This window comes from Paramisgurnus dabryanus, chromosome 1, assembly GCF_030506205.2.
Source record: "Paramisgurnus dabryanus chromosome 1, PD_genome_1.1, whole genome shotgun sequence".
Classification (NCBI taxonomy): Eukaryota; Metazoa; Chordata; class Actinopteri; order Cypriniformes; family Cobitidae; genus Paramisgurnus; species Paramisgurnus dabryanus.
The window spans coordinates 7688603-7715543 of NC_133337.1; the positions used below are offsets into that span (position 1 = coordinate 7688603).

Here is a 26941-nt window from a genome sequence, read left to right on the forward strand (position 1 = left end):
GTGCTAGTACTGACTCCTCTTTTTTTCCCATCTTCCAAGTCAGTTCACCAAATATATGAGCCAAAAAAAAAATGTGTGTCACTGCTTGTCATGTTCAAAGATGTGAAGTGAATTTGGTATTCGAAATGTATCTACATACAATCAGTTATGCTGAGATGTTTAAGGCATGCTGTAGCTTTAAGCTAAACTGTTCACCTTAGACCACAGTTTTCCAGGGAACCAAGGGCTTCGGTTTTAATAAATGTTGCCGATGAGGGAACCACTGAATAACTGAATGATCTAAACTGGTGGAACACCTTTAAATCTTGCCGTTTCCCACCTGGAGATGGTAATCGGCACAAATAATTGGCCTGTAAATGCAAACATAAAAACACTTTGGGTTTCCAAAGCTTGACGTATTTATAACAGTATTTGCCTAAATAATACCAATGAAGCCTCATGGTGCATAACATTTTGTAAGTGAGTCAGGCATGGAGGATTTTCACATTTGATACAGAATTACCCTTCGGTTTGGAACCTGTTGTCTATAATTATTAAAAGCCTACAGATTATTGCTGCCAGTAATGTCTAACATATTTTTCCGAAGGTTTTTTCCCTTCTCAGATGGTTTAGATATTGTGATACATTCATTTCTGGATCCCTTCTCTCTATTTTCCCCCGAAATTGACTTCTTTCCATTCATTGTTTTATTTTCTCCTGGTTTTTGAGAATTGTTTCCCTTAAACTGTAGGGCCATAATCTCAACTGGTCTCACTCCACTGTATGGATTATTTAATTTCCTGCAGTTAAAACAGTAAGTATGCTAAAAATGGCTCACGAGTAAGTGGTAAGTCAACAAGCAACCTAACCCCCCAAAAAAGGAAATAATAACAATATGAGACGATATTTTAACTTGTTCTTCTGTGCGAGGCCTTTTACCGCAAGCTAGTGCACAACACTACAGCTTTGGCTCGCTAGCTATGGGCTTGCTCTGTGCTTTTAACCTGCTTAACCTTCTCTCATTACAGGATAGTAGGAAGGTGAGTCGGTCATGTGTTTTCCATAACTGTGTTGTTGACACAGATCAAGTTCCATAGCTAGTCGCTGCCATCCAGTACTCATTAAAGGTGTCATTGGCACAACAGTGTTGGAAAGAAAAACATGTTTTAAAAAGCCCATCACTGTTGGCTCTTAAAGTAACCAATACTGCACCAACTAACCTAACCAAATCATACCTGGTTGCTTTGTGCACTATTCCAACCAGCCTCAATAAACCAATCGAAAGGCCTTGCAAAGAAAAACAGTGGATGCTTTCACTACAAAATAACTGAGGCCAGTTTTCCCCTTCCTCTGTTTTTTTTTTTGTTTTGTTTTTTCCTTTTCTCCATTTTCCTTTTCTCTTTCGCTCCCCCTCTTTTCTCCTCTCAGGGCCGTTACGGAGCAACAGCGCGCTTCTCGTCCCTGCCTCTCTCCGGCCCTGCTGGGGTGAGTACAGATCACAGGCTGTGAGAGTTCTGAATGGTTCTTTTGATTTAAGGTACCCCTGAATTCATGGCGCCTGAGATGTACGAGGAAAAGTACGACGAATCGGTGGATGTGTACGCCTTCGGGATGTGCATGTTGGAGATGGCGACCTCTGAGTATCCTTACTCCGAGTGTCAGAACCCTGCTCAAATTTATCGCCGGGTCACTAGCGTGAGTATTCTCACCGTTCTGTTCAGTCTCTGTCTCTTCACTACTTTTCGCAGCAGTTTGTCTGTACTGCACTTTGGGTCTATCTCTCTATTTCCATATTCTCTCATTTCTTTCAATACACCCACACATTCCTTAAGCTTCTGTTTTTGAAATAATTCAGATGCTTGTCCTCTGATGTGTACACTAAAATCTGCCCACTCCCAGGGGCGTCTCACTATGTGTGAGATTATGTAAGCATGGCAACTTTGCCATTGGTCTATTGCTGATTGGCGCTATGATCATATTATTGTAATTATTGATGTTTTAATGCCTGTTTTGTTTAATAATCCAATAAATAAAATACTACACAAGTGAAAGGTACATCATCTCATCCTGATAAAAGTTCAATTCAGACTACTGTGGTAAACCTACACCATAGGCGCTGTGAAAGTATAATGAGCCCCTTGTTTTCTATAATAGAATAAAGTAAATATGAGCTAATAACAAAAGTGTGATCCTGGACCACAAATCCAGCTGTAAGTCGCACAGAATATATTTGTAGAAAAAGCAGAAAATAAATCAAAATTATCAATGTTTATTTATGCCAAAAATCGTTAGTATATTATGTAAAGATATTTTGTACATTTCCTACCGTAAATGTATTAAAACTTTATGTAAGTGGATGCAGCAAAATCCCAATCTTGGTGATTTACCATTTAAGTTTGGTTTATGTAAAAGGTTTCAATTTCCCCTATTTAGTCATTACAGCAGTAAGCCAGTAGAGAGCACAAAAAAACCTTTTCATTATTAAAATGCGTGGTAAAGACTTCATTTGGACTTTAAATGCGATTTACCAATATATCAATGGGATATATTTTTTTATTTGAATGAAGTATAAATCTAAATAAAAAAATTGACTGGTTTTGTGCTCTATGGTGTCATATAAGGCTTACCAATGGCAGTGCAAATATAACCGGCCCTACTAAACCATCCTGGTGTGTGTTTCCCGAACAATGACGTAACTCACTTCTGAACCACCATAGTATGATCCATAGTTGTGGGAAATAACTACCTAGTCAAGTCTGTTTCTCGAAAACATAGTAACTTTGTCACACATTCATCGCATGTTGATCAACATAGTTGATGATGTCACGTGGGAGGTGGAGTACTAATTAATCTGTTTAAATTAATGTAATGTCAGATCATTTTTGTGAATGACGTGCATTGCATCGGAAGACTGATTTTGTTACCGTGATTAGTTCTCTGTCGTTTTACTTCAAGATATTTCATTCATACGCAAGTTTCCGCTTACAGTACGTCACTCTCCCAAGGATTCCCCTGGGTCTTAAAGCCCTAGGGCTGCACACTTTTCAAAACAGCGCTTTAATTCTGTTTACAAACAAGACGAGGTAAAATGGACTTTGTGTATATTTAGATTGATAGAATGCACTGCATGTTGCTTGCTTATTTTGTTCAAAAGCATGATCAATACCAGTCATTATAACAAGGAACAGCTAAACAGCTTTTGTTGCAACCACACAAGTTTGCAATGCAGTTGCGAATGTCCACTGCAACAATGGTTTCGGGAAACACCCCAATTGTTGAACTATGCTTAAACGTCAGAACTTGTGACTATAGATGGCTAACGATGCTTTTAGGAAACTAACCCCTAAGTAGGATTTGAACTGGGTCCGGCATGGTAGTCTAACAAGGAGCCTTAAGGCCATATCATCATAGATTTGAGCTTGTATTGACATTCCATGAAGTCAGCGTCACTGCTCCAACAATTGCTCATTCTTGCTGAAATTTTCGAGTTTAATTTTGTCTTCGAAATGTATTTATTAAAGAGCTCTTTTAAGCCATTGTTATGTAATTGTCATTATAGGATATTTATAGATGGACGTTGTCTCAGTCAAAGAACAATTACGTTGCATGACCCTGAGGGTTTATGTGAGTCCAAGCTATTGTGTTGCGCTTTATAAATGTTATTTTTTTCCTTCTTAGATGGCCTTTGATATGATTGGCAGAGACGAGGACGAAGGGGAGGGTTGGTCATGAGTTTATTTATTATTCATTTTCTTTAGGTCAATTTAGTGAATATATATTTACTGATGGTTGAAAGTTGGAGCAGTAGAGGTCGAGTGGTGGTGGATTGTGGGTTGGTGATGAGATCATCAGCAGAGAGCACTACAGATTTCTGATACTTAATGATGAATTATGAGTGTTCTTGTATTTCATAGAACTTAAACGTTTAAGAAACGTGTTGTTTTTCAGATCAAAGCACATGATGTTTTTGGATCTCGAAACTCAGATTCCTCAAATACCTATGACATTTCATATTTGCACTTTCCAAATTGATGTGTTGTGCCTTTTACTACAAGTTTCATAACTTCAGGGCTTAAAGTTATTAACTTACCCCCTTGAAATTACTAGTTTGTCATTTGACCTTTGTCAAAATAGCTGGCATAGTTTAAATTACATAACTGAGGTATAAGATTACACTCTGGTCAGTATGTTGTACTGTGTGTTAACTTTTAGATTTAATCTTAAGGCATTAGGAACAGTTTTTCTGACTTATTTTATTTGGCATAAAAGGACTGTAAAGTAAAGCAGTTAGCTGTTCCTGTTTTTTCCAGCATTTCTGAGGCACGTGGAAAAGTAGCTGTATTGGTTATCCTATTTCACCTGTTGGCTTAGGAAAGTGCAATGCTTGTTGTCCTGGATTTCTCCTTTTTGGCTCTGTTTAGTTCAGGAAAACTGAAGGCTTTTAATCTCTTGAAATCCAATCGCACAGTTCGCTGAGAAAAGCAATAGAAGCCTTACGTAATCAGAATGTGCTTTAAGCTCGGCAAACTCAAGGTTACCCTCACAGACAGATGTGAAACAACTTTCCATTACTTTTCATTATAAATTAAGCTTTCATTATCGAACCATTTAGATTTGTTCTCTATCAAAGCAATTGCAGTTTTACAGGAATGTCTGTAGGGTCATATTGGTGAGCAGGTGTTATGAAATTTGGTGTAAATGAATTTCATTATCAATTAGTTGGTCTGTGACATCACATGCTCCCACACTACTGTCGGACTGCAGACACATGTCTGCTCAATACAACACGAGCTGTGCGCTTAAAATTAAAGTCAGAGGCTTTTTCTTCATACAATGCGAACTGCACATTTATCAGGCATTTCTTCTTACAACGCAACCAGCTTCTTTAAGCAAGGCAGCGTTGCCAGGTCCTGGGCCTTTATTTGGGCTACTTTTAAATTGTTTACGCAGGTTGATGTTTTTCTGCGGGTTAGAGATGGAAGGGTTTGGTTCATAACTTGTTGGTATTTGGGCTGTAAATAGTTATTGGGATGATTTTGGATTAATTTTGAATGGCCATTGGGCTGGTTTTGTTATGAGGATCTGGCAACCTGACAGAACAATGATGCAAGCAAAATAACGCTGGTTAATAAAGATTCCATTTTGTCCTTTATTATAAGTGAGTCTGTATTTGTTTAATTGTTGCTGCGTTTTCATAAAAATAGTAATGAACCACAAACTAAGCATCTGTTTTAAAGTAAGGGGGAACTCCAAGTATTTATTACTGTAACAACACATGTATCTCACTTTCATATCATGGCTTATTAATTTTGTTAATAACAAATAATGTTAATGCTTATCAAGGTCTAGACGTAAAGATAAAAATAAGTTTATTAATCTGTGACAAAATTTCCTCACTAGCTGAATACTTAATGCGTTTTGTTCATTGATATTTTAATTTAAAGTAATTAAAAATGTTTTTTTATTTAAGGTTTAAAATATCTAAATCAAAAAGATTATATTAGTAAAATTACTTGTGAATTCCCTAATTTAGTGTCTTATTTTGTTAATAGAAAAAAGAATAGCCTGATTAATTGATTATAAAAAATAATCGTTAGTTGCAGCCCTAGGTGCAGGTAAACAGCATTACAGTTTCCAAGACTTCATGTTTGTTTGTTTATTGGACAATTAGATAACATAAAATGTCTTTTGATGAAAATCTTATTTCACCATGCGAGTATTAGCTGTTGTTGGCATAAATGTTTTTTGATGCACTTTTGATAGCACTGCACTTATTAATGTCTGAAATCCCTCTTTCAATAAAAACTCAGGAGCTTGACTGTGTTATCACTAGAGGTTTGCTTTTTATGGCCAACATTTTGCTCTGTATTGCTCAGTATGGTCTAGTAAGCAAGCATCCCGAACACCCTAGCGACACCCTAGCAGTAGTGAAAAGGGTGAAATTAATCTCATAATTTAGCTGTTTTGCAGAACAAAACCTCTAAAAATTTATTTTTTCTATATTTCAGTTAGAATGTCTAGCAGACAATAATAAACTTTAATGTGCATACAGGTATGGACAAAGTATGAAGTGTTAAGATTACTATTGTTCCCCTTTTACATCCACCCCCAGCTGTTCCAAAAGCCATTTTCTCTCTCCTTTGTTAAAACACGATATGATTGCATCTAATTTTCGGCTTTTGTTAACTTGCACAAGGACAGAGAACAGCATGTACTCGGCTTTAGTGGTACCCATTTACTCTGAGCATTAGTAACAGGCTTTTTAAATCGCCTTGTTATCAGAATACTTCGCCTTTTCCACTTGATTCGATTAGATGCTCCGTCATTCTTAATTTTGTTTGGCACTGGAATTTAAGGGGGGAGCGGACTTATATAAGGAGGCGATGCTGAGATGGGAGTAAATAGTCCAAGCTGACCGCTTTCAAAGGCATCAAGTGTTCCAGGATTTACTTGTAAGTTTGTTTTGTTTTTTGTCTTGGGCGGTTGCTTTGAAAGCCTAGTTCTTTGTAATATTCTTTGATGTCCAATTATTCCAATTTGAAAGAATCACTTCTGTTTTGATGTTATTACATTTTTTTCCATTATTTTTGTTCATTGTCGATTGGTTTGTGGGATGTTAGTTGTGTTCATACATTTGCTTGGTGTTGTTTTTCAGTGGGTAATCTGAAAGACGCTAATAGAAGCAGGTGTTAAATTGCTTTAAATCCATCCTGTTAACATCCTGCATCACAGTAGCAGAGCCGAAGCAGCTGTATTTTATCTATGGCTCAAACTGCTGATCCACTCGTTTAACTGTGATGATGTGATTGATTACATGTTTGTGACGTAGAAAACCAAAACTGGGTGATTTCAAACCGCGGGAATAAGTCGGTCTCATTTAAAGGAATAAATTCTCTGCAATGGTGTTGAATTTGCAGATGATTGGTCCTGAAGCATATTAAAAACACCACATAGACATATAAACAACAATAAAAACGTGATTTTATCAAAAGATATAAGTAAATTAAAGCAATTAGGTAAACATTTCTAAAGAATAAGCAGGTTTGTTGTTATTTACGTTACGTATATAAAATATATCTATTTCTAAATATAAAATTAGAAGTTTGACATGAATGACACCTCATTATATATTTATAATTTATATAATTTAAAAATTTAAGTGCAAAAAGATTTTTTACAGGGTATAAGAGCTCCCACATTTTATTTAGAAGACAGGTGTATCATTTGCCTAAGGTAGTTTTGTTAAGTCCCAAGAAAGGTGGAAAGGAGTGTTGTGTTTTTATTTCGCAGTATAAAAATGACATGTTGATTTAACACGCTATTGTGTTTTTATCCTGCAGGGAGTTAAACCTGGCAGCTTTGACAAGGTTGCCATTCCAGAGGTTAAAGAGATCATCGAGGGATGTATTCGGCAAAACAAAGATGAAAGGTGAGGTATTGCCTACTACGCACTCACGCACACTTCTACTCTGTGTTCGTGGAGCTCATTCATTTAGTAATTTCTCTGTTCCCTGAGGCAATTGACATACGCCCATCTGCAGATAAGGTAAACTCGTACCGATGTGTGGGTATATGGGGAGCTCCGGGTGGCTGGAGGTCTATGTGGAATGTGCACAGTAGCAGCAGATAAGCTTTTCCCACACAGTGTTTTGGAATAATTCCAGTAACCGGCCACTGAATGAAACAGAGCTGTAATCACACCTGACCAGCATGGCAAGCCCTGTGTTTATACTGTCAACTCCATCCTCGCACTACTCTGAAAAAGTCTTTACAAGAATTTCTCTTCTAAAAATTGTTTGGTTATACAACTTTTCCTAATGTAGATAATTGCCTGAATGTCTAGAATCCCATTCACACAGTCCCAGAAAATTTCCATTAAATTGGCTTCTGTGTGAACACACATGCATCCTGTAAATGTCCTGGGATTGATCCCGTAAAGAGGACATACTTCCTTTCATGGAAAGCATTCTGTGTGAACATGAAGCAGAAACAATGCCGTAAGCCAGGGGAATGCAGTAGTGGGGATGCGCGTGTCATTGCAACCAGAAGTTATGTTTTAGCTCTTTGACGCAGGATTTAAACGCAGATTAACATTCACAATGAGAAATTTCTGAAAACTGGACTGAATCACAGATTGGGGAGTTCGTCACTATCAGCGCTGAAACTGAGATTATTCACCAGCATGACAGAAGAGCGTGTAACGGCTCCTTATGATCTTGTCATAAACTAAAATGCATGCGTGTAATTTCTCCAGAGATAATGAGCAAACTTTTTTTATAATAATAAGCAAACTTCAGACGCTGTAGAAGAAACCTACCAAGTGCAGAACTTTAAAATACGTCACATGTCTTTACGGGATCTTTACGGTATTTGTGTGAATGCACACACGAATTCCATAAAATCATTGGCAGCGTGAATTAAATCAAATGATCCAGCACACATCTCAGACACATTTTCCTTAATCTCTGTGTGAAAAGGGCTCAGGTCGAAATGCACCTTGATTCTGCAAAAGTTTATTTTAACTTAAACCTTTTGGCAACATAGCAAGTTTCTGTCCCAGCAATATGCAGAAAATCATGCAAAATGTGGTTGATTGTGATTTGACTTCGATCTTTAGCGCTAGGACTGAGTCCTGTGCTCTGTGTTTTGCTTGAATATGTAATATAACAACAAGAAAACAAAGATAAAACGTTATGGAGAGGGAAATGCTTAGCTGGTTTAAGTCCAAAGTATACTTCAGTCGTCCGCGATCGCAATCTGCCTGCATGACATCATTTTTCATCATCGGGTGTTTGCCTTTTCCCAGCCAAAATAATTCCAAGTTCTTCATGCAAAAATCAGAATGCAGCCATCCATAAACAACATAGGAAGTCATTTTTAAAGTTATAAGCTGTCCGCACACTAGCATTAAAAAAGTGATTAAGTGATTATTACAATCTCAAAAAGATACCCATTTGTCCCAATACATTACCTGAGGTTCCAGTGCTTGAAACTTGTTTCGCTATATCACAGTGTGAAGTAACTCATTAGGAAAGAACCTTGGGATTGGAAACCCATTAAATATCAATTTGATAAATAGATTGTTAAATTAAAGTTTTAATGTATTTAAATGTAAAATTGTTTCTTTGTTTTAGTCTTAAATCAGCCCTTTTCGCTGACTTTTTATTGCTTAATTTTGGAGAACTACAGTGTTTGTCACCCAAGTGTCTCAATTATTGTATTAAAGGGATACTTCATCCAAAGATCGAAATTACCTCATCATATACTTAGCCTCAAGCAATCCGAGATACATATGTCGATCATGTTTTAGACGATTACATTTGGAGTTTTTATAGTACATTTTCTTGCTCTGTCACGCATTATAATGGGAGAAAATGGGGATCATGCAACAACTTCTGATTTTAAACCCCCAAAAAGTTCATGCATACTTTACAGAAGTAATCCATACGGCTCCAAGGGGTTAAAAATTTCTTCTGCATAACGAGGCCATCTTAAAGTGACTGCGCAACGTATCTATAGCAACGAATGCTCACTAAACTAAAACTCTCCCGTGAATCATGTGAGTCTCAGATGGCGCCATTACCGGAAGCTAGGTTTTATAGTTTATAAAGTTTGAAATATAAATATTTTTCTTACAAAATCGGAAAAAATTACCAACAGAAGACATTTATTAACCCCTTGGAGCCGTATGGATTACTTTTGTAAAGGATGACTGCACTTTTTGGGGTTTAAAGTAAGATGTTGTTCCCTGATCCCTGTTTTCCTCGATTATAAAGCTTGGAAGAGCAAGGACATTTACTAAAAATAACTCTAAATGTGTTCATCTGAAAGATGATGGACATGTATCACGGATTGCTTGAGAATGAATAAATCATGGGGTCATTTTAAAAATTCGGATGGAGAGTCGCTTTAAACCAATTGTCATTGTTTATTTTGTTCAGTCTTGTCATCTAGACTGTTTACTTGTACTTAAAATTTTGCCTTTCCTCCTTGACAGATATGCCATCAAAGATCTTTTGAACCATGCCTTCTTCCAGGAGGAGACCGGAGTACGCGTGGAGCTGGCTGAAGAGGACGACGGGGAGGTGATCGCCATAAAGCTCTGGCTGCGCATTGAAGACGTCAAGAAATTAAAAGGCAAATACAAAGAAAACGAAGCCATTGAGTTCTCATTCGACCTTAGCAGGGATGTCCCAGAAGATGTGGCTCAGGAAATGGTGGGTTGATTTGATAAATTGCAGCATGCATGTGTTTTCCGATTATAACGTATGTGACATCACAACGCAGGTCGAGTCGGGCTATGTGTGCGATGGCGACCACAAAACCATGGCCAAGGCAATCAGAGATCGCGTGTCACTGATCAACCGCAAGAGGGAACAACGTAAGCAGGTGAGAGCCCAGCAGGAGAAACTTAAAAAGGAGGAAGAGCAGAAGCAGCTGTCCAGCGAATCGTTGAAGAACACGTCCAGTTCGAGTCAATGTGGATCCCAGCCTCCCACTCCGGGCCTAGTTCAGCCTGATTGCGAGGAAACAGAGACAGAACAGCAGCTTCAGTACGCACAAAGTGGAATGACTTGTAAGTGTTATGATGTTGACCTAACAGTCGTTTTCAGCTTAACCCTGTTCACCTTTTATATGTTGTTTTAGGGGTCCTCTAATGCAGAATTTTTTTTTTACCATACATTACTAAGTTTTTATGGAAATGTTGTAATATTACAACATTGGGCCTAGGAGGTAGCAGAATTGCTGTGATTTCACTCCCTGTCTGAACAAATGTAAATAACATCTAAGAGTTCATCTGGGTGTACTGCCTATGTACCCCAATAACAGTAGCCTATATATCCATATACATAATCACACAATACATAATAACCAGACAAACCATATTTTTAATGAAACATTATTTATTATAAAAATATGCTCAGATTGTATTTACAAAACCAGAAAACTGGTATTTACTGTGTTTTGCTGTGTTTACAGATATGTTTAACGGTAGTAATCCCATTTTGTTCTTTATGAAAACTCTTTTCTTTTGGAAATTGTACTCATTGGTGTTGCATTACAACTGAGGGCTTTACAGGGTTAATTGTAAGACTTCTCTTTCCACAGCTGCTGATGTCACACTTGACAGTGGTCAAGGTTCTTCTGTGTTCTCAGAAGCTTACCTTAGCCAGGTCAGCATGTCGTATGGTTCTCCGGCAACGTCACAACAACAGCAGGTGCCCGGACAGGGCGCCTATGCCCCCGCCTCTCAGACTTCCCAGCAGCAGGCCTCGTACTCCCAGCAGCCCATGGTAAGTCACAGAAGATTATCTTATAATGAACAACGCATGTTAGTTAAACAGAAACAAATCAATTATCACACACCATCAGTCTGCTCCTACAGAGCAGTCTATGGCAGCCATCCACCTACTGATACATCACTCTTTCCAGCAACAATAACTGAAGATTTTCTGCAGCTTAAAGCTGTTGGAGTTTAGAAAGCACCGGGTTTTTATTCCCTTAAGGAGTAAGGTTAAAATGGGAGTTGTGAGGCCTCCAAAATTTACATTTACACACTTGGCAGATGCTTCTATCCAAAGCAACTTACTGTGCATTGACAATGTGTTCCTTAGAAATAAACCTAATGCCAGTTCATGTACTGTCTTAACTGAAGTCTAGTACACAATATAAGAAAAAAAAAACTCCCCTCTTTTTTATGTTTGAAGTATGCAATGATTAAATAAACAGATACCAACTGACATGCTGCCAATGCATGCTCCTCAACAACACGCTAGTAGTCAAGACATTTTGGAGATTGGGCTCCAAGGTGGTCTTCAGGTGTGCACATATGCAGGATAGCAGAAGTAATCGACAGCCAATAAAATTACAAGGGGAGAAGCAGTAAACCAAAACAGACAAAAAACAGAACAATAAACCTAAAACTAAATGTCCTTCAATATTAATTAATACCAACCATTTGTATTTTTCACCTTGTTCTACTTTCTATACAAAACACGTTATTTATGTTCGTTTGCGTTGTCAGAAATTAACGATCACGTTGCTATGTGCGTGAGTTTGTTTTGCAAAGGGAATTTTGGCAAGGAATTTTGGAGGACATTGATTGTATGACTAATCTAGTTGGTGTTTAGTTTGGTAATGTGCACACAAAGACATCAACAACACAAAGAAGTTGCAGGTCGTTAATTTGCACAATAGTGTAAGCTTGTGTCTTAGGGTGCTTTTATACTTGCTTGGACCAAAATGGGACAGAGTTATTTACTTTCTCTTTGCTCTTTATTTGAACCTTTGGTTTTAGTATCAAATAATAAGGCCCAATCCCATTTCTCTGTCTTACCCCTTCCCCTTACCCCTACCCCTTAGTTTTGCACGTTCACGTGAGAGTAAGGGCTATCCCAATTGGCCCTTACCCTCACGTGAACGTGCAAAACTAAGGGGGAAGGGGGAAGACAGAGAAATGGGATTGGGCATTAATACAGAAGTATGTCTGCTGCAAAAGTACTTAAATTGTACAAAAGAAAGCGGGCTGTCCACTGACGTTTGCGCAAGCAAGCATAAAATGAACAGAAATTATGTTTACAGCGCGTCAATCCTGCGCCCACATAGCAATAGATTGGGCCGTATCCCCAAGTGCTTGTCATTAATGTTAATGAGCACAAACACGCCCATACGCGTCATTAATAGCAATTCGTTCCGCGATCGTTCTTATTAGCAGCGAACCGTACCGCAGTCCACACAAACTGTACCCCAGACCACCATTTTTGTGTGATCTCAGGTGCGGTTCTCAGCTACACACTTGAGTCCAAATAAACTAAACTCTGGCGTCATTCGGATCCATGTTCCCCTTAAAAGTATTAGTTTGAAACCCCCCTTATAGTGTGCGCTTGACTTTAGTATTGACAGATTGACTTAAACTCAACTCCTTCATTTAAACTCCTTCAAAAGCATTTATCTACAGTATCATTAATTTAGATATGTTAGCATTTATGCAGTTAAATATTTAAACTAGTTCCCATCATGTTACATAATGTGCACAATTGAGACACTGATGAAACAGTACAATGCTTTATTCAGTAGACTTCAAATACAGTAGCCTTGATATTGTAACACTATATAAATCTGAATGAAGGAATGTGGACAAAATTGATGTTTGACTTTTAAATGTGTATTTTTGTGGTTGCATGTGTTGTCTTTTAAATGAAGCTTAAATTAGGATTTAATCATACACTAAATGAATCATGCATGAAAATAAGGAAATCATAACCTCTATACACTAAACAGGTTTGATTCTTTTTAAACAGCCTGATTTCTTTGTTCGTTCTGGTTTTCTCTTTCAACTGCCGAGTATATTCCTGATTCCCACATGACCTTGAGCTGGTGCTCCCTCTTCATTCCCGTATGCATTATTACATATTCTTTGTATTACTTTGTTCCATATTTTTGATTCCTCCCAAAAATATTTTTCTACGCCATGTATCATGCTGTGCGGACTGGCAGGCCTCCATCACTTCCTTTTTCTCTCTAATTCCAAAACTGTATATCCTGTCCTGACAAACCTGATCACTTCATTATTACATCAGTCTCACAGCATTCAAAATCATTCAAATATACTATTATCACCTCTCATCTCTTGTCACTGTTTTTGCATTAGTTTGCCATTAAAAACTTGGTGACAAGCACTCTCAATGTATAAATTCAAATTCACGCTATTTAATGTAAATTCATTTTCTGTGAACATACTAATAAAGACTTTGAAGATAAATGCTGTTGCCAAAGGTAGTCGTATGATAGATAAAACGTTGAAACTTAAGTGATTTTGAAAGTCTGCACAGCACTGATGAATGTTATTTTATTTCTGTTTTCTTATACCATGTGATATTTTTTTTATTATACTTTGTCTTTTCTGTCTTTTGTTTTGTACATATGAGTTTATGTTGATCTTCATCATAAAACATCTAAGTGGACAGATATCCTGTGATGCTTTTATGGACTTTTCTAACCTCGATTTGTATTCGTTACTTGTCTTATGTGTTAGATTGTTAATTTTGTTGTTCTTTTGGAGTCTATATGCTGCTTAATGATAGTAATTTTATCTCTGTACCATCATTGCAGTCACATAAACCCACGTTTGTCTGTATATAAACACAGTTTTTTTCTAACATGTAACCCGATTAGTATCAGATCAGGTTTAATGAGCCCTACTCTTTAAGCTTTACATAATCTTCTGATTCATAAATCAGTTTTTGGCATTTGGTTACATGCACTCATATCATAGCATAAATAGTTATGTTACTGATAGAGTATTTGTCACCCATAATTGTTAGTCATCAATTCAACCATGTTTAGTTTTTTCATCTGACTTAACAACAGACCTTCATCAACACATAATCTTGTAGATCTTCAAGGTCTCATGGTATTATTGTAGATTGTTGTCTTCTCCTTTGATCATTTGCATTTAAATAGCATATGTTAATATTTAGTTTTGTATTATATGTTCTTATATAGTTTTCTTCTTTGCTTATTTAGCTTTTGTGTCATTTGTGTTACATTGAGGTTAATGGTCGATCCCCTTTTTCGTCTTCAGCCACGTCGTCGTAGCATGTCTGTTTGCGTGCCCTGCTTTTCTACCACCCCTCCTCTGTTGTGCCCTCCCAAGCCACCTTCCACCCCTCCTCCAGTTGCATCAGCCCCACTCTCACCCAGGCTGGGGAGGCCAGATGGGGAGACGTTTGCGGGCAGACTGTCCAAAGCACTGGAGTGCGTCCTGCCCCTTCACTCTGCCCCACCCCGGCGCCGGGCCAGTCTCCCAGCAATCTTTGCCAGTCCTGTATGTTAGTGTTTCCCAGTGAACCAGGATTACCCAGCTGAACTTGGCTAGGGTATAGTTCAGGTATCTGTTAAGAGTTTTTTTAAAGAGCTTGAAGAGGTAGTACCCTAACCCTAACTCATTAAATTGAATTGCGACCACATTTCAGAATCTTATATGCCTTGTAAGAATTGTAAGAAAATCTAAAGGTAATCTACACTGTAAAAAAAAGATTTGTTGTTTTAATAAGTGTTCATGCTGCCTTAAATTATTTTTATGTTGAATTAACTTAAAATTTCAAGGCAGCACAAGCTGTCTTTAACATTGAAACAACAAATCTGCAGCTGTGCCTGTTTTGATTTAGTTGAAGTCTGTCCCTTAGGATTGTTAGTTTTAAGTTACTGTGGCAGAAGAGGTTATGAGTAATGTAATTTCACAAATTGGCTGTTGTGTAACAAAAATTTCTTTTTATATCTCTTAATTTATGTCAGAGGTTCAGGGTTACTTGTTACCCCTCAGGCTTGAAACAAACAATTGATTATACACTTGCTACGGTGGGTCACAAATCTTGAGAACAGATGGGTCCTCCTGATACATTAAAATCTAATTTGGATATCTGTGTTACCCTGGCTCACTCAGCTGGAACCCTGTGTTCACATTAAATACAGATTGGCATTAGAACTACTGTTGATATGTTTCTTAGGCCCTGTAGCTTGGTACAAATCTGTATTTAATTTTATACTTGCCCCTGTCATGTTTTTACACTTCTTTTTGTTAAACATTTAACATATAAACATCTCTTAACTTATTATTTGTCATTACGGCAGTTTTGCCTGTGGGATGAATATGATCTGTTTTTCACTTGTTATGTCTTGATATCTTTTCTTTCTCTTTTCTCTTGCTTTGTGAATTTGTGATCATGCTTTTCTTCCTCACAAAGATGCTTTATGTTATTGTTACTTCAGCCGCAGTCAGTGAGTCAGCAGTATGGTGGAGGAGGCTCAGGTCTGGTTGAGCCCCCGCACTTTTTCCCCACCATTTCGGAGCGGCCCGTGTCTTTCTCACCCCCGCCATCTTGCCCACCTAAAGGTTTCAACGTACAGCGTCGCAAGAGCACCTCAATACTGGAGGCCCACACGCGTCACTTCCAGCCCGCTTACCACCGCAGCTATGGCAGCAGCTTGCACCCGTTTTCCGGCATGGAGGCCATGGGTGCCCCTGTTGAACCTTCCCTGTACATGATGCAAGGGATAGCAGCTCAAAGACTGGCCGAGCCAATGCACCTGCAACCCCCTACCGAACATCTGTATGGATACAAGGATGTTAGAGCAGAGCAAGAGGAAGTCGTCCGTAGGTTGAGTCTCAACCAGGCTGCATTAATGGACCACCTTGAAGCCATGGCCTACGGAGGCTACTCTATGCCGGCTCATCCATTAAGCCACATAACTTACCATCAGCAGATGCAGGCTGCTGCCAACTTGGCCTACGAGGCTCCGTCGCAGCCTGGTACAGCTTACCTACACCCTCACGTTCAAAGCCACATGCGCTTGACCCACAGTCCCATTCCACAACTGCCTCCTATGAGTGTGTCTAGCTCTGCCTCAGTGGGACAGCCAGCTGTAGCCGTTGATCCAGGCTATCAGCCACATTCATTTCCTCATTCAGCTCCACCCGTGTTAGCCCATACTGCTGAACCCAGCAGTGCCTTTGAATTCCACATGCACAACCTACAGGCGGACCCAGCCGCCCTGGCGTCCAGACTCTACCGAGCCCGCCGCGGCTCCATGGACCTGAACCTGGAGGAAGCAGCCAGCAACCCTGCCATGTGTGGTCGGTTGCAGCCTGTTACTGAAGAACTATACAACTACATGAGCCCAGAGCTGCCTCTTCCTCCAGGTAGCCTGCTTCTGCACGGGCCTAAAGATCACAGCCCCGAACCTTCAAGTGACTCCATGACCTCCTCGGATGCTGGGGAGTTCTACTCGCCTCCCCCACATCTATTGTTCCAACCTACAGACCCTTCTGCTGCTCAATCCATCCCAAAGACTTCGTACTACAAAGCAGAAGGAGGGAGTAACGTCAGCGAAGGACACCCACCCAGTCAGCCAACATTTCTATTCGTTCCACCCTCTGAATCGTCCAGTGTCCCATCGTCACACATCAGTGCTCTGCACAGTACCTGGGCCCGGCAAACTACCCTTCAACCGGACCTCGCATACCACGACCCTGCCCAGTCCCATCAGGGTTCTACCTTGGTACCTAGAATTACTCGTTCCCGTCCACCTTTCCCTAGCACTCCTTTCTTTCTCTGTTACCTAATTTTTGTCCCGTGATTGTGGTTTTAACCCTTTCCAGCCATACTTTAGGGCTAGGATATGTTATTTTCAGAAGGTGCACTGAGCTGTACATGCATAAACCTGCTTTTTAAATCCCCTCATTATGCACATTTCATTACCCAGTGTTATTTTGTCATTTTATTTATCATTGGTTTTATTTTAGGTGTATTCTGTAAGTATTATTCTGTGTATGTTCATATACTAGTGCAGTATATATTGCATATGTGTTTGGACAGATATTGCGTCTAACTATATCTGTATATTGCATACAAATCTTGAAGTCATGTTTGCCTCTTTTCAATTCTTTTATAGATGTAGATGTAAACTAGATACTAGACCAAAGATATTTAGTGTATCTGTTTTTGTAATGTGTTTTTAAAAAAGTAATTTGTATACAAAATCTTGATTAAACACAAGATTTGTATGACCAAACACACAGATGCATACAACACAAATGGGGGTTTAGACAGGTTTGCTTGCCTCTTTAAAGTTGGGTCTTCTAATCTTGCTTTTAAGGTTTCTTACAAAAAATAATATTTTATGTTTAACTTTACAGCTGCTTTATTAGATCTGCTGCTACATTATGGCTGGATATGGTTAAAACGGTTCCTATTGATTTTCATTTATTCAATTTTGTCTTTGTCAAGGAGAACAGTTAAGAATAAAGTCTTAGTAAAGAATAAACATCACATTTGTTGTTTGAGAAGTTATCTTTTAACCCTTAGAAGGCTGGCATTATGTGTCAATGTCATCCTGCAGATCCATTCTTCGCCTCATCTTTAGGCACCTTTTCGTTCTCTTTTGGCACCTTTGTTGTTTTCTTTACTTTTGTCTGCTACTTATTTCCTGCTGCCCTCCAAGCCTCTTACTACTAATAAATAGATTTTTTAATAAAGTGTCAAGGTAAGATGATCAACGTCTGGAGCAACTATACTTGTCTGTATCTCGGAGAAGTTGAAAGACAAGTATACTTGTAGCTTTCTAAGGGTTACTTATGTCGAAACCCTCTGTGTGAAGAGGAAGTAGTCAAATCCAGCAGTGTGTTTTAGGAAACACTTCCTCGGTTATACAAACAACAGCACCTGCAGGGCGCTTCCCTGGGTTCTTGTATAACATCCCCTTAAGCTAAAGAATCATGTAGAGTCACATGCATGAAGCCTACTCACTCCCTGGCTAACACCTGATGTGTGTTTGTTGGTTAATCGTAAGCTGTGAGAGGCATACACAAAAAGTGAACGATGACCTGAGTACGGTAACCGTTACTCAGAGTGTTCACACTTTGTGTATGAATGCAGTATTTTAAAGTCATATGGTTTTTGTTTTTGGTGTAGCCAATGACAGGTTTTGACTTTTTTTCTTTCATTTCTTCACTACTTTCTGCCACCATGTCTCTCTATCTCTCTATCTCTATCTCTCTCTCTCTCTCTCTCTCTCTCTCTCTCTCTCTCTCTCTCTCTCTCTCTCTTTCTCTCCATATTTTCATAGCAGGTCCCCATTTCTCAGTCCACAAGTGGCGTCTCTTTAGTTTCCAGCAGTACCCCATCCACCACCCCCGCTACTCAACAGGTAAGACTTTCTGTGTCTGACCAATCAGAATTCTCCGTTCCCATCACCCTTGGCATAAAAGTAGAGCCAAGCTAAATCAAGCAATCACTCTCTATAGCAAACACACTTCCAGAACTTAAGTTTTTCTCTCTGGATTCTCTCCTGCGTGTGAAAGCTGTGGACATCGGAGGTGGCTTTTACTTACACTGTGTTGTATTTGTTTCTTATAGTATGGAGGTTACTACGTCCAAGCGCTCCCTACGCAGGTAGAGAAACACCCCATTCCTCACAGTCTCTGCCTCCTTTCTCTCAATTTCTTTCTCACATTTACCTTAAACTTTTGTTCTCTGTGCCTCACCGCCTTTTGTTTGTCTCTTTGTTAATAATTACACAATAGTGTATATGTGAGACAAATTTAGCTGTTTAAATGGGCCTTGTATGACCTATAATTGAAGTGAAAAAGGAAGTATTAGTATAAACATTTGTGTGTGTGTATTCAAACCCTGCATTTTTGGTTGAAACAACCCAGCATAAGTTCAATTACAACCCAACAACCTGGGTTGAAAATAGCCCAGCATTTTTTAGAGTGCATGTGGTATGCTCTGTTACCACAGTAAAACTAAATCTTGACTTATTCCTCTGTGTTTCAGTTTTAAAGGTTTTTGTGCATTGAAGCAACTGGTATTTTAACAGTTATTTTAACTCTTTCCCTGCCATTAAGAGAAAACTCTTCACAGCCAATGACGAGTTTTTCTGGCAATCCATATTTCGCTATTATCCACCAGTTGGCGCTCTTACCCAACTTACAAAACCCGGAAGTATTCCCTTAGGGCAAACTGTTCAAACTCTGTGTATGTTTTGAGGATCGCTCTGAATCTGATCTCTATCAAAAGTCCTTCACAAAATTTATCTCAACTTTTTGCTCAAAATTTTGTATTTTTGACGAAACCTACCCATGATTGAGAGGTTATAAAAAGAGAACAAATGAAGGTATGATTCATTTGATATATTGTATGTTTATATATTTAAAGAAGAACATTTTCTGGAAGGCATTCAATTTTTGTGAAAATCATAAAAATGTTGGCACTGGCTGGCAACTTTTTTTAAACACTGGCGGGGAAAGAGTTAATGCAATGCCTTTTCCCAATTAACCACATTTGAGGAGCTCAGATGCTAAATGCCACATATGTCAAAAATGACATGATGATAATAACCAAATGCTCGCGGGCACGTATTATATATTCATCAAATACTTTGGCTTCAAATCCTGGCCTCGGGCTTTTCACAAATATTGGTTTGTGGGCAAAACCTATTAAGAGTCTGATAAATCAATACTTATTTACAAGAAAATATGTCAGATGGACTTAGAGGGTCTTGCGTCTAAGCTTTTCATTTGTAAGTGAATTACTGGAAGTTGTTTTTACACATTAAGTTAAGTTGTACTGAACCCAGAATATTTCTTAGAGGTAAGTATTTTGGACAGACATAGCATAGCCATTTAAATAAATTGAATGTGATGCTAAAACATGCAGGTTTTTTATGGGCAGAGCATCTTAACATTACAATAATATCTTAAGAGATGCAATAAGCAAGGGTTGTGTGTGGCTCTTTTATTTTCTATTCAGCCTCCTGTACTGCAGCAAGTCTCTTTAGGACCAGCTTCCCAACCTGGTGTCTCTGTACCCCAACAGCAACCTCCCCAACAGCCTCCTAGCACTGCAGTTCAGACACAGGTCCAGCCCGGTCCTGCACCCACACAGGTAATGCACATACTCAGTATTCACTTTTTCCATGAATTAAATCAATATGAAATTAAAACCTGTTTACTTAATATACATTCGTATCATAAACATTTCTTTAGTGTTATTCCATAAATAATAAGCCCTACCATATAGTTTTATTTTGATAGGCAACAGCCACATTTCACTTTACGTCAGTTCCAATTTATTAAGTCCCCTCCTTTATTTTTTCCTGATCTGTATCATTTAGGAATACATTATACTGCATTTCGAGAGTCTACTGAATACCATGTCATGTTGGCTTGTTGAAAAAAAGTCTTCTTTGGAAGCTGTTGTCTTTTCTCTTTAGTTATGAACTCTGTATGTCTGAGACTCTGTGTCAGATAAGCCTATGTTTGTGTGCATCTAGCATGCATTTCTGTATGTTGCATGGTTGTTGGTTGGAGATGAGTCCACATTGTTTAATCCAAAAAAACAGTTTTTCCTTTATCCAGAGGCCCAGATCATAGTGTTACTCTGTATTGTGTTGTATTGGCCCATACCACAACAATGTTCTCTCCACATTTGCTTTTGAATATAAACTAAACTGTGCACTTGGGTTGATCCTCTGACTTTCGACTGCAAATCCATCCGTCTTTGATATCAACAGCTTTTATGGGCACTTATTCCCATGCTAATTTGAACTAATAACTGTTTGGCTTCTAAAGTGGAGTTTGTTTATGTGTGTTTTGGTTGCATTCAGTGTGATCCTCAGTTCACCCCGAGGCATGCCGACTGTGTCATGCGGTCTCTTGTTTTTGCTGTGGTTTATAATTTGAGACATCTCGCACATAATCCAGCCTTGCGGTTTTCATAAACCTCACTGAGTGGTCCCTGCACAATTCCCAAAAACATATTTCCCCGCTCCCCAGCCATCGTTCTGATCCACCTGCCCATTTGCTACCTCCCCCTAGCTTTGCATAACGGCTCCTGGCGTGCCACCCACGACAGTGCCCTCATTGCTGCTTCCGGTAACGGTGGCTCAGCGGTCCCTGCCACAACAGATGACGTGCCCGAAGGCCGTATCCGCGCCAACCACGTCCTCAGCAGCGCAGCTACCTGCCATGCCACTTAAGCCCCCACCTATAGTGCCAACCATCATTGTGGCCACAGTCCCCACCCCTGCCGAACATCCTTGTTTTCCAGCAGACACCCTCATCCAGGTACCTGGAACAGACCTTCACAGCTGGACTTATCCCTGATGCAGTAGTGTAGACAGTGATAGTTTGTTTTCTCTTTCTTGCTATTATACAGGTATAGTGAGATTATTTCTAGTGGTGTGTTTGGTCTTATATTTTTTGTATGTTGATCTGTCTTTGAAACATAGCCATGTAGCTGTGAAATTATGAGATTGTTCAAAATAATAAAACAAATTAGGAAAACATTCAGACTTATCCAGTCTCCACCTTATTGTTTTCCTCTTTTAATTTTTTACATTTCCTTATTCAAAGTGTTAGTCTGGTTGTTAGTGTCTTTTTCTGTTGTAATCCTTGTCTTTTTGTTGTTTGCTGTTTAAGACTCCTCACAGCACCTCTCAGACTTTGACAACAGATCTGTTACAACTTCAGACTCCTGCAGGGGAGAGGTAAGATACACCAGATTCACAATATGGTTTATCCACAAAAATTGTTAATCCGCCATTACAACAGATCTAAACACAAGGTGTTTTATCTAACTATTACACTACTGTGTGTGTTTCCCCCATCAGTCACTCTGATGTTGCATCCGGGCTCAGTGATGGTAATGAGGGCGTAACAGGCGGCAGGCACGAGGGCCGATCTGTCAAACGGCACCAGCGCAGATCAGTACGCAGCCGTTCACGTCATGATAAGACCTCCAAAGCCAAGCTCAACGTTCTTAATGTACGTCAGTTGCGCCGTGCAAATCTTTCGTTGGTATTTTTTAATGCTGGATGACACTGGACAAACTCTCTTGTTCTTGTTTCAGATCTCTAGTATGGGCGATAGAGTTGCAGAGTGTCAGCTGGAAACGCACAACAGAAAAATGGTGACGTTTAAGTTTGATCTGGATGGAGATAACCCAGAGGAAATTGCACAGATAATGGTAACTTGAAACACCACCACCATGTTTTCAGTATTGACAAGATATGCTCAATTAACTTCTTTTGATCCACATCTGTTTATATCCAATGTGACAAAAACAAGCTCAGATTGAAAAAAATCATGTTTTCTGTTGCAACAATGCATTTCAAGCTGCCACAATTTAATAATAAGATGCTTTAATTATTAATAATTGATGCTTTAGGTTGAGAGTGAATTTATTCTAGAGAGTGAGCGCGAGTACTTCATCGAGCAGATCCGGGAGGTCATCGAAACAGCAGATGAGAAGGGTGTAGAGCGAGAACGCAGCCAGGTAAGCCCCGCTCAACAGCATCTCGGCGTGGAGAATAAAAATACCATTTGCAGAAGGCACACAATAGCTGGCACAGTCACAGCACACTCTCTTCTGTATACGTACAGTATAACAAAAATATCAGTAGTTTGTGTTTACCGGTGAATGTGTCCTAACAGGTGGTCAATGAGCAACATATGCCCACCACATCTGCACCCCTTGAACAAGGTAAAGATTTAAAAATTTTGTAATGTCCAATGCTAATTCCTGTGTCAGTACTGAGGTTTCATCTCCACTTGTTCTTCCAGGTCTGGCACCTTGTTCAGCTTCCCAGGTGGTTCATTCAGCAGGCCGCAGGTTTATTGTAAGTCCAGTGCCCGAGTCCAGGCTGAAGGACCAGTTCTTCAGCTCTCCCCAACCTGACTCTTCATTGTGTGAGTCTAAAGTCCCATTTTTCAAGTTCATATGAATAGGAAAAGAAAATGGTTGTCTATTCAGATTGTATCCTCATGAAAAGTAGTGTCTGATAGATACTGCTACAGAATGTTCATGCAACTACAAACTAATTTCTATCCGATTATATTTTTCTTCTCAGCTACTTCAGTCCCTCAACTTGGGCTTTCCATGTCTGCGTCTGCAGTCAGTCTCCAGCAGGCATTCTCTGAGATGCGTCAAGGCCAGTTTGACCCTGGTCCCAGTACTGCCCCACCAATACTCCACCTCTCAATGCCCCCTCTAGTGCCTGCTGTAACAACCTTGCCCACTAGCGCCGCCCCTGTGGTCTCTCCCCCGCTAGCGCCAGTATCTTCAGAGGTAACATCTCTACCCTCAGTGTCAGCAAACCCTCCCAGGTCATCGTCACCACCTCCTACCCTTCAGCAGATGCCTACCTCTGCTGTGACCTCCCCACCTCCGGTGTCTCAACTCTCTCTGCCTCCAAGCCAGCCATCCATACCTACCGTCATCAGTGTTATTACTTCCCCCTCTTCTTTGCCCATGCCAGCTTTATCCAGCACCATGCCTGTCTCTGTTCCATTCCCCCAGACATCACCAGCCACCATGGTCACCCCGGTCCCTCATCCAGTGGCTTCTATAAATGTTGTTTGCTCTGTTTCTGGTGGCAGTGCCGAACAACCCTTCACCCCCTCCACCACAGCACAACTCACCCCGACTGTAGTCCCCACAACGGCCATTCAGACTCCCCAGCTCACACCTTCCACCATCCCCGCCACAGTTATACCTTCCGCAGCCAACCTGCCGCAAGTGCCCACTCTCCAACCCGTCACTACCAACATACCGGTCGTTCAGCCCACACCGGTTCACAGCCAACCTCAAACCTCCACCGTGCCCAACCAGAGCCATATCCATTGTGTGGATTGTGACAGCGACCCACAAGGAAAGGGTGTTGATGACATCCAAGCTCTGGATAAGAAACTGCGCTCTCTCTTTATGGACCTGGGGTCTGGTCCGCCCTCCTCACAGTCCGATACCACTTCTGATCCCCTGGCTACCCCAACCGTCCCTGGCACCTCCTCTCCAACTGCATGTGCCACCCCTAGTGGTACCCCCCTTCCTCCTTCTAGTTTACCCCTGAACACTTCCGGCCAGCCTGCAGGCTCCCCGATGACTGCTGTGGGTAACGGCTCCACCCCTGTTGCCTACAGTCAGTCAACTCCATCCAAACCTCCGTTATCAAGGTTACCGGTGAGTGATGGGTGAATAGAAATGTTAACACAGTGCTTTTCAGTATTCTTATTACTTTAATATATCTGAACAGATTTTGTAACTAAAATCTGCATAAATTAAATACTATCATGACATTACTTTACAGTAACTTTGTTGCATTATGACAATGAGAACAGGGATGTGTAAGGAAGGCAAACATTTTTCTTGTCTTTAATAATTAATAACTTAACTTTCTTAAACTACTAACAATATCAAATCTTGTTATAATCTGTTTCTATTACATTTTATGCATGGCAGAATTTCATAAATGGCAAAATGCATGAGATTTACTCAACTGATGCTGTAATTATTTAACAATGGGCAGGTCACATTTTGGGGGACAGCTATACCTACATGTCCCTAAATGAGGCTTTGGCTCATGTATGCTGCATGTAGCATGTGGTGACTTATCTGCCAGCACTTGTTCTTCACAATGGTTTAGCTTCTCTTCCGTCTTCATTCATTAGGTGTTGCCTGTCGGCCCAGATCAGGCTGGCACACCGCCGTCAGAGCACCTACCACCGTTCCCAGGACCTTGTTTAATTCAGGTGCCCTTTAATGCTTTCTATCACACTCTGCTTTTTTGTTTGGATATAGTTTTCTGTAAAACACGCAAAGCATGAGTAACAGTTCAGTATCAGAATCAAACGCTGCATGGCGTTGCTTTCCTGTGAGGTCGGTTAGGAGCATGAACTTTGACACTAACTCGCTGCTCTCGCTTATTTCTCTAATGTAGAGGAGTGGAGATTTTTCGAACCACAAGTGGACATGATGCGTTTTCTGTTTTAAAATGCATTTTGACCTAGTACCCTCAAGTACCCTTTTATTAAAAATAAAACACCACCACCGGGCTTTACACATCCTATGGCCAGCAATAAATATGTGGTCATCTATTTTTTTTTTTTTTTTTTTGCTACATAGATTCCTAAATCCTACATTAATACCCAAATGCTGTTGAAATAGTATAGCAGCAATAATAATTTATTAATAACAATTACAGGTAACATGATTAAGATTACAATAGAAAATCTAGCAAACACATAAATCACTGATTAATTGCGACATTACAAAAGTGACCTTAATATAGAAGGCTAATATATATATTGGGATTGATAACTGCATTACCAGGATGCTATTACTACTAAATAGGCAATGTTTTAAAAAAATACAACAAAAACATACCATCAGCATTGTCGTGTTCCACATCAACATGGACCACAAGGATGTTTGTTGGATGTCCATTCACCAGTGCATGCGCACATACACTATCAAACACTCTTTGACAGACAGGTCGGTGTCTCCATCAATAATGAACACATTTGTCATGACACGTCTTGTGTTTTTGGCACTTTCGCCATGTTTAAGCAAGGTCTGGCGCTTAAAAGGTTTTGATTCCGCAACCAACGCCATTTTACAGGATTTACAGTAAACACAGCAAGTTACATCGAGCCATTTTCATAGCGGAGACACTCGAAATCTTTAAGCCATTCTCTCCGAAAGGTTTAACGTCAAGTCTTATTTACCCGTGGAGTCGCATTTGAATCCGGATCGTCGTCATTAATTACAGTATTAACATTGGCTGTGGCTGTAGTCGGCTCGTTCTAGTCATGCTCGCGGTTCATCTTTTCAAATTTACGCGCTTCACATAGCAACGTAGCACGGCAACAAGAATTGATTGACGCTCATATTAGCCAATCTGCGGTCTTCATTAAACGCAAGAACTTAATTGTAAAATTTGATTGGTTAACGTTGGAGAGAACACTGAACCTGGGACAGCAGCACGCAGCATCACAATCCTAATCAAGTCGCACCACAACAAAATGGACAGTAGCACAAATGCTCCCAAATATATTTTACCAAAATATATATATATATATATTAGGGCTGGGCATAGATTAATCTAGATTAATCTCACACAAAATAAAAAAAATTTTGTATAATATATGAGTTTGTGATGTGTGTAAATATTATGTATATTTAAACACACACAAATACATATATATACATTTAAGAAATGTTTTATTTAAATATCGTTTTTATTATAAATAATTTACAATATATAAAAAGATAAATACATGTATATAAACATGTAAATGTTTCTTAAATACATACATGAATGTGTGTGTATTTTATATACATAATAATTACACACATCACAAACTCATATGTTATGCAAAAAAATACTTTTATTTTGTATGAGATTAATCTAGATTAATCTATGCCCAGCTCTAATATATAATTTTCCTCTATCCAAGTTGAAGGCCTGCTGTCATCGACATCATGTTAAGATTAAAGCTTTCCATTCTGCCCGAGGTGACTCAAACTAAATGCAAGAGTAATTTTCTAGTTTTGTTGAGATATCACTTTTGAAAAACGAAATTAGTGTGAAATGCTTGGGCCCCTAGCCATACAAAACGTTT

At 39.4% G+C, this 26941-nt stretch overlaps 1 protein-coding gene across 17 annotated transcripts in view; it reads left to right on the top strand.

Moving 5' to 3' along the window:
* The window catches only part of wnk1b (WNK lysine deficient protein kinase 1b), an 85717-nt gene that overhangs the window by 44498 nt on the left and 14278 nt on the right, over positions 1-26941 (top strand). For 7 of the 17 annotated variants that reach the window (XM_065265782.2, XM_065265785.2, XM_065265788.2 and 4 more), the window contains exons 5-23: positions 1517-1674; positions 7320-7408; positions 9977-10196; positions 10267-10555; positions 11089-11273; positions 14564-14806; positions 15751-17040; positions 18607-18687; positions 18897-18932; positions 20292-20426; positions 21359-21607; positions 21962-22029; positions 22153-22306; positions 22392-22508; positions 22710-22817; positions 22976-23024; positions 23105-23230; positions 23392-24500; positions 24989-25069. In XM_065265782.2, coding sequence (XP_065121854.1) covers positions 1517-1674; positions 7320-7408; positions 9977-10196; positions 10267-10555; positions 11089-11273; positions 14564-14806; positions 15751-17040; positions 18607-18687; positions 18897-18932; positions 20292-20426; positions 21359-21607; positions 21962-22029; positions 22153-22306; positions 22392-22508; positions 22710-22817; positions 22976-23024; positions 23105-23230; positions 23392-24500; positions 24989-25069 — 4787 coding nt within the window. The remainder of the gene's footprint in view (positions 1-1516; positions 1675-7319; positions 7409-9976; positions 10197-10266; positions 10556-11088; positions 11274-14563; positions 14807-15750; positions 17041-18606; positions 18688-18896; positions 18933-20291; positions 20427-21358; positions 21608-21961; positions 22030-22152; positions 22307-22391; positions 22509-22709; positions 22818-22975; positions 23025-23104; positions 23231-23391; positions 24501-24988; positions 25070-26941) is intronic. The other 10 variants (XM_065265783.2, XM_065265787.2, XM_065265790.2 and 7 more) reach the window with 10 other exon arrangements.